The sequence below is a fragment of the Gracilinanus agilis genome, chromosome 5 (genome assembly GCF_016433145.1).
Source record: "Gracilinanus agilis isolate LMUSP501 chromosome 5, AgileGrace, whole genome shotgun sequence".
Lineage (NCBI taxonomy): Eukaryota > Metazoa > Chordata > Mammalia > Didelphimorphia > Didelphidae > Gracilinanus > Gracilinanus agilis.
In genome coordinates, this window is record NC_058134.1 from 131,378,778 (window position 1) to 131,390,985 (window position 12,208).

The window sequence follows — 12,208 nt, forward strand, 5'->3', positions numbered from 1 at the left end:
ATATATATGTGTGTGTGTGTATATATATATATATATATATATTCTTTAGCCACAATATATTCTTTAGCAGAAAAAGTCATTGTCATTGTCAAGAGTCAGGCAATCTGGGTCCAAATGTTGTTTTTCCATTGGCAAGCCAGGTGACCCTGGGCAAGTCACATCACTTCTGCAACCTTCAACTTTCTCATCTGTAACATGGTAACAGTAATGCAATTTTTTCGTTACCTTGCAGAGGTGTTATAAAAAAGTACTTTGTAACCCTGAAAGCAAAATAGGAATGTAAGCCATTACTCAGAAGCCCTGAGAGCATCCTTTCTTACCTCAGTCTGTACCAAGTAGTTTCTTTGGGAGCGAATGTGTTTTAAGAATCCAAATATGTTGACGGTTCCTTCATGTTGGATTTGTTGCAACATGCTGTCTAACACAATGTATGTGCCTGTTCTTCCAACCCCAGCACTGGAGGGGACACAAGAACAAAGGAGCACTTCAGAGAGAAGCATGGAAAATGAACTTAAAGACAGGTCACTATTGGGCTGAAACGAGATGAATCACAGGAATGATTTAGCTATCCACTATCAAAAAAGATTTAGCAATAGGGACAAGGTTTCCAGATCCAAAAGAGCTGTTTAGTATATTTAGACTGAGATAGTTCTTTGAATATTTCTGCAGTTTTTTTTCCTTCTAAAAGAAACCTGATTCTATTTATCATGGTGGATTTTTTTCTTTTAATATACTTAGAGAAAATAAAAGCTTTAGGCTCATGTGATACTGCTTTGGTTCCAAGAAGAAAGGGCCCATGTGTCAATATTACCAGGCAGATACGGTTGTGAAGGTTTCAGTATTAATAAAGCGTGGAATTTTATAAGCTTTTCTACTGAAAATGTCATTTCAGTAAGATCTCTGAAAATAAAGCCGAACTCCAGTCATTTCTAAAGGACCATTATCTATTGACTCCTTCAGAATCGCTGCCAGAGGGACAGATTTATAGGAAAGGCTTCTTTTCAAATGCTCCCAAGAGGATGAAGTGCCAGAGTGGAAAATCAGCACCTGTTCATACACAATAGCCTACTACTTCTCTATTGCTCCGAAACAATCCCTGACCTTCAGAGCTATTTTTCAGGCATTTTTCTGAGTTTCTTCAGCCTACCTATCATCAGACCATCAGATTAAAGAGATCAAATAGTTCTCTCCAACTTTTTTTCTGAGGCCTTTCCCGAGATCAGAAATCATAAATAGCTAAGTCATGGTTCAAAAGGAAATCGTCACTGCCTTATGAAATACCAGTATCTCCTCATCAAAAATAGCACAGAGCCTGGCTCTTAATGTTTGCAGCCATGAAGCAGCAACTGAAAAAATAAGCACAGAGTACCAAAAAGATGTATTTTTTTTTCTTCTTGCAAAGACAGTATTCTAGAAAATCAGAAATAAAAGATTTCTGAAATAAAGGTTCTCTGGGCAAAAAATGAAGTTGATATACAGAAAGACGGAAAAAAAACAATATGGTCTATTGGAAAAGAACTGTTGCAAAGGAGTAGGAAACTCCAGGGTTTAGCTTGGCCATCTCATGCTCTTCTATGCCTTAGTTTCTCCATGGGTAAAATAAGGGTGATCCTTAGATTATACTCCTCAAAAGATTAGAAAAATCTCATATCTTGTTACTTACCACTTTTGCTCTGATCACAGTGGCTTACACATATCAATCATTCAATAATTTCACTAAAACACTGAAAAAGAATTTAAGAGTCCAGCAAGACAATGTGCTAAGCACTGAGAAAATAAGGACAAGAATGCAATTGTTCTTGCTCTTCTTCTTAAACACTTACTTTCCATCTTAGAATCAATACTAAGTATTTATTTGTTTATTTATTTTTAAAATAAACCCTTACCTTCTGTCTTGGAGCCAATACTATGTATTGGCTCCAAGGCAGAAGACTGGTAAGGGCTAGGCAATGGGGGTCAAGTGACTTGCCCAGGGTCACATAACTGGGAAGGGTCTGAGGCCAGATTTGAACCTAGGACCTCCTGTCTCTAGGCCTGGCTCTCAATCCACTGAGCTACCCAGCTGTCCCCTAAGTATTTATTTTTAAGAGGAGGAAGAGCCAGATAAAGGGAGTTAAGTGACTTGCCCTGGGTAACACAGCTTGGAAGTGTGTGAGACAAGATTTGAACCCAGGTCCTCTTGACTCCAGGCCTGGCATTCTTCATTTATGTTACCTAGCTGCTCCTGTTCCTACTTTCAAGGCATTTTCTTTGGAAGTAGTATAACAGGAACATAGAGAAAGAAATGTCAAAAATTCTTTAAGCATATTTAAAAAATAAAAACAAAAAAACAAGTCTGTGTGTAGGGGGAGAGCAGTAACCCCCCTAGAAGTATCAGAAAAGGCTGTTCATAGGGGGTGGCACCTGAGCTAAGCCTTGAAGGGAAATGATAGGTATTCTAAAACACAGATTTAAAAAAGGAAAAAAAGGTAAGTAGGACAATCTGTGCAAGGCCACAAAGAGGCAAGAGATGATTTGAGGTTAAACTAGGGGGACAATAAATAAGCCGGTTTGTCTAGAATGTGGGATGTCTAAAGAAAGTAAAATTAACTAAGCCTAGAAAAATAGGATAAAGTCAGATGGGATGGCTCTTAACTGTTATTCTCTGCCCATCTCCCCTCTCTACTCGCTAAAAAAAGAAGTTTGGAATTTAGCCTGGAGCAATAAAAAGCCCCTGAAGCTTCTTGAGCAGGGGACTGACAGGGTTAGATTTGCTCTGAATGAATGAATGAATATTATTATGCTTACCATAGAGTCATGAAGACAAACTAAAGTATAATGAATTACTATATATGAAGTTATTAAAAGCATTATAAAAAGCAGGTTAAAAGTTTTATTATATCCTAAGAGCACAAAAGTCTGGCTCTGGGAAAGTTGATTTTCCAGTGGCAGATGATAAAATATAGATGTTATCTGCCTATAGAGAAATAGCACAATCTATCTATGTCTCTGTCTATCCATCTACCCATCCANGTGTGTGTGTAGAGGGCAATTGCCTTGGCCAGAGATAGTTTTTTGTATGTGTATATATGCACATATTTGTATATACATATGTGTGTATATATACATATATGTGTTTATGTATGCATACATATACAGAGAAAGAAACACAGAGAAAGAGAGGGAGAGGGAAAGGAAGAGGAAGAGAGAGGGAAAGAGAGAGAGACTGAGAGAGACAGAGAGAGACAGAAAGAGAGACAGAGAGATAGACAGAGAGACAGAGACAGAGATAAAGAGACAGAGAGAGACAGAGATAAAGAGACAGAGACAGAGAGAAAGAGACAGAGAGAGACACAGAGAGAGACACAGAAAGAGAGAGAGAGAGACGCAGAGAGAGAGAGAGAGAGACGCAGAGAGAGAGAGAGAGAGAGAGAGAGAGAGAGAGAGAGAGAGAGAGAGAGAGAGATTAAGTCATCCTATCTCACTAGTATGAATGTTCAGTGACTGCTTATGGCCTGATTGGCACAGATGCTCATCTTAGCTGCTCTTGTTTCTGACTTACACCGGTTTGCCCAACCTTGGGTAGCTTCCTGATCTTGGGAGCTAACCATATTGGTACTGGATTTGGCACAGACACCGAAATCCCCTTCAGTCCCACTGCAGCTCAGAATATCTGAACCCAACTACTAGCCTCAGTCTCTGGTAGCCAAGATTATAGGCAAGTGAAACTAGAGGTGTTGATAATGGGAATGAAGAGATTTTCTATTTTTGTGTACTTCACTGAATGTAAACCACTGACATTTCAGTAAAACTTTGTTGAAGCTATTCCTTTCTTATGAAACATAAGCAATCCTATATTTTCAGGATAAGCCATTTTTACTGCTTTTAAAACTCACCTACAGTGGACAGCAACAGGTCCGACTGCATGACGTTTAGCATGTGATGCCTTCCGTACAAATGTAAGCACTGGCAAAGTGTACTCTGGGACTCCCATGTCAGGCCATTGAGTATAGTGATACTGTGTCACCACACGACCACTTGGCCTTCCTTTTTGGGAACCCTGAAGAAATAAACAAGAAAAAAAATAATCACAGATGCAAAGTTCTCCAACAAATTCCTTACTTATCCCAAAGACTTCCAATTTTCTTTCTAGAAAACTCATACTATTTCTCTTCATATATTTGATGGGGAGTTCGTTTTTTACTAACTCTGTATCCAGTTTCAAAAACCTCATAATGAAATCACCAGGTGTTAAAATATTAAATTCATTGTAAAAATGCACCTACACTGGATAATTCCTTTATGAGGTTTACTCATTTCTTTTGAATCAAGAAGGAAATAATATGATTGTCTGAACTAAGCAAATTAGCCATGTTCCTGGAAGTTTTAAATAGCCCTGGAGGAATTTTCAGATTCAAGGATGGGAAATAATGCAAGATGGGAGCTGCCTCTGGAGCAGACAGGTGGCCCATCTTGGCCATGTATCTTTGGAGGAGAATTAGTCAACTATGAAGAGACACTACATCTACCAGGGAAAGGAGATAACTGAGAAAAACATAGATACCGAGAGACAGTCATCTAAGAGAGGAAATAACTTTAAAGAGTTGAACCCTTAACAACAGAGAAGAGTTGTGTTCTGGAACAGGACAAATCCTGAGATCCCACATGAGAAATCTGCCCAGTAAAGATATCATTTTACTCAAAAGAACCTTTGTGAACACTCTATTAAGAGAGAAAGGACATCTGGATCCTGCAATAGTACAATTGTGAATTGCTTTGGCCACATGAGTTCCTTCTACACGTGTCCATCTACCATTATGTTCTCAGTTTGAGTCTTTTCTTCCTAGGGGCCCTGTGTTCTTGTGGAAGAGTGTGTTGAGATTTATACAGAGGAATGTTTTATAATTGTTTTTGCAATGGCAACTTAGTAAATACTTTTGCTAAGAGCTAATTGCATCTACAGGCTGATTGTTAATGGTAAACACATTGGTAGGGGCACACACATGTGTGAGTATAAGCTAGAGAGGGTGATGATATATATATGTGTGTGTGTGTGTGTGTGTGTGTGTGTGTGTGTGTGTGTGTGTGTGTGTCTTCTGTTATCTTTTAAAATTTAAAATTTATTTTTTAAAAATAAACTATTCAAATGATCTCCTAAACCCGCTCTACACTCTTGGCATTTGCTTACATACTCTCTAGGTGCAGAACGCTCTTCTTATCATCAGTCCTCATTTCTACCCCTTAAAATTTCTTTCATTGAAGGTCCTGTTCCCCTTTTATTCAAGGTCTCTACTTCCTCTGGGACATTTTCCCTAATTCACCCCAGTAAGATACACAGCTTCCCCTCCTTGTATCTCTCAGACCACTATGTGACTCTTCTGTGTGTCTTTCATTGTCTCTTTTTGTATTCCATTACCTGCATTTGTGCACATTTTATCTCTTCTAATTAGAACATGAATAGCTAGCACATTCACTTCACTTTCACATTCATAACACTTCAGGGCTGACAAGGCGCCTTTCACTTTAACTTATTCGAATCTTATATTCTTTGAATCTTCACTTATGTGAGGTCGGGGCTCTCATTATCCCCATTTTATAGATGCAGAAAGTGAAGCTGAGAAAGGTTATACCACTTAGCCAGCGTCACACTGCTGGTCAGTACCAGAGGCAGCATTTAAACTCAGGTCTTTCTGACTCAAAGTCCCACGCTTTATCCATTATCCCATCTAGCTAACCTAAGAGCTTTTAAGTTCCCTGAGTTCAGGAAGCATTCATTTTTGCATCCTCCAGTACTTACTGCATAATTCCTTGCACAAGGTAGATACTTAAAGAAGGTCTGTTGGATGGATTTCACTGGAGCTTTATGTAAATAATAAGCTTTGGAACAAGACCAGGTAGATGTTTTCTGCAGTTTCCTCTCCTCCAATCTTTCAAGCTCCATTCTTTTGGGTTAGATACTGGGGTTAGGCTAGTATTCTCAGCTGTGATCACCGCTTACCACATGTGCTGTATTGGTTACAGCCTTGTGATAAACTGGGGATTCCCACTGCGTTCCCTTATTTGTAGAATTCTGTCAGTGAATCCAGTGCTAATCCTGCCTTGGCATCCATGGGCAGTGAGGATGGCAAAGACTTACAAAGCATTCACTTATAAGCTCCTATTTACTAATCTGTCTTCTTTCTGTATTAAGCTAATTTTATGCCCATTCACTAAAAAACAAAACAAAACAAAAAAAACCCATATCTTGTCTTTTATTTAACCCTTACCTTTCATCTTAGAATCTATACTGTATATTGGTTCCAAGGAAGAAAATTGAAAAGAGCTAGACAATAGGGGTTAAGTGACTGGCCCAGGGTCACACAGCTAGGATGTGTCTGAGGCCAGATTTGAACCTAGAACCTCCCATCTCTAGACCTGGCTCTCTATCCACTGAGCCTCTTAGCTGCCCCATTCACTTTTTTTTTTAAACCCTTGTACTTCGGTGTATTGTCTCATAGGTGGAAGATTGGTAATGGGGGTCAAGTGACTTGCCCAGGGTCACACAGCTGGGAAGTGGCTGAGGCTGGGTTTGAACCTAGGACCTCCTGTCTCTAGGCCTGACTCTCACTCCACTGAGCTACCCAGTTGCCCCCCCCCATTCATTTTTAAAGAAATAAAACATTATCCTAACCTGGGGGATGTTCTTCCCCAGAGCTTAAACCTCATAAAATAACATACTTATGAGAAAATAAATATCCACCTTCATTAATAAATCCCTCTATGGCTTCCTAAAGAACCACTTAAAGTTCAATGGGCAGTGCTAATTTGATATTTTTATCTGTTTCTTCCATGAGTGCATGCCCTGTGTCTACAATTAGCATAAGAGCTAAGAAATTTTTTCCAATGATTTTGCAGCTCCCATAGTGGCTAGCATAGTGTTGAATAGTGATCAATAAATAATTGTTGAATTAAACGGCTTGTTTCTTTTCCACTAATCTCCAAGCAGTTCTTTCTGCTATGATGCCATATATACAAAGACTAGGAAGGAGAAAGGGCCCAGAGTAGGGATTCTTAGCCTTTGTTTGCCTCATAGATTCCTTTGGCAGTTTGGCAAAACTTATGGACCCCTTCTTTGAATAATGTTTTTAAATGCATAAAATAAAATGCACAGGATAACAAAGGAAACCATCTATACTGAAATACAGTTATCAACATATATTTTAAAATGTTCAGACTCAAGAATAAGAACTCCTGCACTAAAATTTTCTTTGTTTCCTCTGGAAGAAGAAATATCTTGATAGCGGGCAAGAAATAGCAAATAATATTTACTGTAGTGCCTACTGGATTAAAATTATATGTTCCTTGATTGACAAGAGAAGGTTCACTCCTGGTTTCTCAAGGGGAAACTGATGATCAAAAGCTATTACTAATTTGAACATTTATTGAGCCACATGTATTTAGCCTAAAATTTTCCATCATAGTTTTCTATGTTCAGTAAAAAAATTAAATTGTTAGACAGTATTTCAAATACTTTGTTATATCTTATGATCAACCAGCTCAGATAGATAAACTATTATGGTTAACATATATATTAACTTTTTCAGAGCATTAGAAAACAATAAAATACTCAAATTATATGAAAATTAATTTAGTCCTTCTTTGATGATTAAGATGTTACCTAAGGATTATGGAAGTACTTTAGGTCTTAAAAAAAGATTTCTGCTTGACTGAATAATGAACTTCTCTTGTACTAACCTTTTTTATCTTAGTGTTTCTAAGAGTAAAGTTCCTCACAGTATAATAGGCAAGTACACGAACACTCTTCTGTGTGACCAAAAAGTTTCCATACTCTTCGCTACCATCAACAGGCCAATACTGATCACATTTCCTCTGTAATAAAAGAAGTAGAGTTATAATTTTGGTACCTGTTATGCTCAATTTTGAAGTCAAGGAAATAATTAGAAAAGTTTATACGCTCTCTTCTAAATCTCACTCCTTGGGAATTTGCTAAGGACCCAGGAATTTTTTAGCTTAAGAAACTCTTCATGTGAGAAAATTCTGCACCAATTCAGACTGCCACAAAACTATCAGTTAATATAGATTAAGTCGATGCTGTTTCCTGAAGTTTAATGGTTTGCTTGGTCACACAAAATAAGTAGATGGGAGAGCATTTGAAGTAGGTTCTCCTAATTCTAAATCTAGCATTTCCCACTCCCCCTTTCCATATGGAGGTCACTCTGAAATCAGTGTCATAGAAGAGAAGATAAAGCACTGGGCCTGGGAGATCAGTGTGGCGTCATGGAGAGAGTGCTGTACTTAGAATTAGAGGACCTGAATTTGGGTTAAATCTTTGGTTACTATCAAAGTACTGGGGCACTTAGCCTCTTAGGTCCCTTCAATCTCTACATCTATGGTCCCATGATCAAGAGGAAACCGAGGCCTAAAGAGATTAAATAATTTGTTTAAGGTTGCAAAATTAATGAATGGTATAGATAGGACTAGAACTCAGGTCTCATGATCAGGTTCTTTCCATTTTACCTTATTTCCTTTCAATTTTACTTTTTTCCAATAGTAAGACAACTATATGGAAAAATAATCAAATCAACTAGATTCAGATATTTCAGCCATGTCTCACTTTTTTGTGACCCCACTGGAGACTTACTTGGCAAAGATACTGGAGTGGTTTGTCATTTCCTTCTACAGCTCATATTATAGATGAGGAAACTGAGTGATTTGCCCAGAATTATACAGCTAGTAAGTACCTGGGGCTAGATCTGAACTCAGGTCCTTCAGTTACAAGCCTAGTGCTCTATCCACTACACCAATGAGCCACTGGATTTCTAATAATAGCTTTTTGTTCTCCCTCAGTTATTGCATTTGCCAAAAAAAGGAATATTGATTGATTTCTGTGATTTTTGCTGCATTCTAGCTATGATTTTATTTCATCTCAAGCAAGTTGAAAACCTGATCTTAAAATGACATTATAGGTGATCTTACATACCCTTCCTTTTTCAACTAGATTGGTTATCATTACAATCACTTCCACATTATGTTCCCATATCATTCTCCAGAAATCTTCTGCTGTTGACTTTAATGGGCCTTGAGCTGCGATGTAAGCTTTGGGTCTGTTGTAGCCCTAAAAGGAAAAATTGACCAATGTTACTACTTGTTTCTATTCAGAGTTTTCTACTTTAAAATGCTCAACTTGTATTTTTTAGAGTCATATACCATTTCTATAAGAACAAGGATGGAAATACATTTATAAAACCCAAAAGCTGTGCCTCGTTGTGTCTTATTTATTCATTCTATGCACACAACAATGAAGCTGTAGCAGCTTCTACAGGGTGGCACCAATTTTCATAAAAAGCCAATAGGAAGCATTGGCCCATTTGGTGAGAATTGACTCTTTTTTCCAAATTTTAGTGAACTGGTCTTGATCGTGCAGTTCTAGTGGTGTTTCAGGAGCTTGGGCATCTGAAATAATTTGACATCCCTCCTGCCCCTCAATCTCAGTATCTTTTTTTATCATTTGACTATTGATGGAAGGTGAACTGAGTATTTTGCAGGTGGAGGAACACTAAAATAGTTGAAAATTCCATAACTGATATCAACTACCATCTTGAAAAAATAGCAAATGCTCAACCACACATCCCTTGCTGGGATGGCATCCTCAGGAATGACAAGGACAAAAATGATTGATAACTGGCTTAAAATAGTTTATTTTTAAATTTTGTTCGGAATGCCATAGCAAGAAATATTTAATGAGGCCCTACTGTAGCAAGCATTATATATGCAATAAAATTGTATAAGGTGGTCCCAGTATTCTAGGAAGAGAGAAAGAATTAATGCAATTAGCAAGTGCGAAACATGGAAGAGGAATGAGTCAGGGAAGGGCTCACCCTGCATTAAAAAAATCTGCATCAGCTTTCCTAAAAATAAAGTTTAGTGATTTATCATTTAAGTGATTTTTAATAAGTGCTGAGCACTGTGCTTGTACTATATTTAACAAGTTAATTAGGTCTTATTTTCTCCTTTAATTCTGTGCAATCTGACCAATACTTATTATGTATGTTCTGTATGCGGAATGTTGTGCGAAGAATTAAAAAAGATTCAAACTGATGATTAGAAATAGTGCCTGCCTTTATGGAGCTCATCAACAACTAAGTTTTAAGAACAAATATTTTTTAATGTAGTTACAGAAAAAGTATGCTTACATCTACATAATTGGCATTGATGTAATCAGTCAGTCTGCCATCTTTTTCTGCAAGTTGTGCGAGTTTTACCCTGCTATGATCATCTGCAATAAAACAAAAGTCAAAGTTAACTGTATTATTTTAGACTGGAGCTCTTTGGGAAGAGGTAGGGTTAGTAAAGGAAACTGATGGTTGTCCAGTTCAATATAAAGGAGAATTGCATAACTATTAGAACACATGACATTCAGCAATCTATCCTGGGATATTTTAAGTAGATTTTGGAGTTATCTGTCCCTTCCATTCTAAAAAGACAACATCAGTCTCACCTGTTGTAGAAGGGCTTCTTACCTGGAGTGTGTGAAGAAAGAGAAGGAAGAAAGAAGAGAGAGTTTCTATGAGAGATGCTGGTTATGAGGAAAGTCCCTTCAAGTGATGAATTCACTGCTGAAAATATTATGGTGTGGAAGTTTGGTTAATTCAACTATAATCACCTGAAAGGACACAAAATTACTCAAATTTCTAATCAAGCATTGGTGCCAGCTTCATGTTTCAAGGTTCCAGGATGAAAGAGGAAATGGAACTGAACTGATAGCACTTGCCTCAATGAAGATAATAGAAACCATTTCAAGACTGATGAGAAAGGGAGGGTAATAATCTTTAGGAAGAGACGAAGGAACGTAAAGAAGAGAGATTTCAGGGAGTGGTCGAAAAAAGGAAGGAAATCAGAAAAGAAAGAGATGAATCAGAGACAGAATGGGGCCATGACAGCAGCTGCTGTGCAAAGGAAAGAGTGTCAGGCATGCTCCAGTGGAAAGAATACCTTCTGAAGTCCACAGAGAAGGAAAGCAGTGAGAAGGAATAAATAAAAGGAGGCAAAAAGCCAAGCAACAAGGACAAAGTATTATGAAAGTATTCCTCAAAATGCTATGGTTCTATTAATTATCTGTGTTCAGTCTTGATTAGCTTCTTTAAGAAAAATGTAAAAAATAATAACTTTACTGCTAAAAAACAAACTGTCAGTTTTAGTAGGGAGATGAGTATCAAAGGATTAGAGAAATATAAGAAGGGGAAATAACAAAAATGAAAGTTTATTATGTTTATAAACAACTGAAGTTAACTAATTGGGTGTTTGTGGAAGCTTTGGTTTGTTCATTGTGTAGTAAGGAAAGATTGCATATACTTTCTAAGAATAAAGAAAAACTGAGAATTCATTGAGAATATTTATAAAATCATCAAAAGAGATAGAAGCACCATATAAATATAAAATGAATTAGACATTTATTTGGGAGGGGAAACAGTTGTTATACTAGCTATAATTATTTCTGCTTACTAACGAAATATAAAATTTTCTGCTTACTAAAGAAATATAAATATAAATAAAGAACATTTATTTTCTCTTTTAGAATTGATACTAAGTATCAGTTCTAAGCAGAAGAGTTGTGAAGGCTAGGTAACAGGGATTAAGTGACTTGCCCAGGGTCACATAGCCAGGAAATGTCTGAAGTCAAATTTGAATTCAAGACCTCCCAACACAAGGCATGGAGCTTTATCCTCTGAGCCACTGAGATGCCTCTTAAATTAAATTATTTTTTTCAATTCAGAATCTCTCTCTCTCTCTCTCTCTCTCTCTCTCTCTCTCTCTCTCTCTCTCTCTCTCTCTCTCTCTCTCTCCCTCTCCAACTCCCCCCATCCCATACTGCAAGACATAAAAAAAACCATTGCAAATGTGAAGTCATGTGAAACAAATTTCTGCATTTTCCATGTTCTGTTCCAAATGCAAGAAAAAGAAGGAAAAAGAAAATAAAAATATGCTTCAATCTGTACTCTGAATCTATCAATTCTTCATTTGGAGGTAGAGAGCATTTTTTAACACGAGCCCTTTAGAACTGTGTTGGGTCATTATGTTGAAAAGAATGACTAAGTCTTGCACAGTTGATTATCTTTACAGTATTCCACTGACTGTTCTCATGGTTCTGTTTTATCTCTTTGCATCCGTTCACACCAGATGGATGATACTGTGGCTAACTAGAGAGCTTGGGTTTTTGACTAAAGATGTT

The 12,208-nt window shown here is 37.4% G+C and overlaps 1 protein-coding gene across 1 annotated transcript in view; it reads right to left on the reverse strand.

Moving 5' to 3' along the window:
• The window catches only part of PTPRZ1 (protein tyrosine phosphatase receptor type Z1), a 180,007-nt gene that overhangs the window by 19,382 nt on the left and 148,417 nt on the right, over positions 1-12,208 (reverse strand). Inside the window, exons 18-22 of the mRNA XM_044679029.1 lie at positions 10,173-10,255; positions 8,960-9,094; positions 7,714-7,848; positions 3,876-4,039; positions 321-456 (exon numbers count right to left, since the gene is read on the reverse strand). Coding sequence (XP_044534964.1) covers positions 321-456; positions 3,876-4,039; positions 7,714-7,848; positions 8,960-9,094; positions 10,173-10,255 — 653 coding nt within the window. The remainder of the gene's footprint in view (positions 1-320; positions 457-3,875; positions 4,040-7,713; positions 7,849-8,959; positions 9,095-10,172; positions 10,256-12,208) is intronic.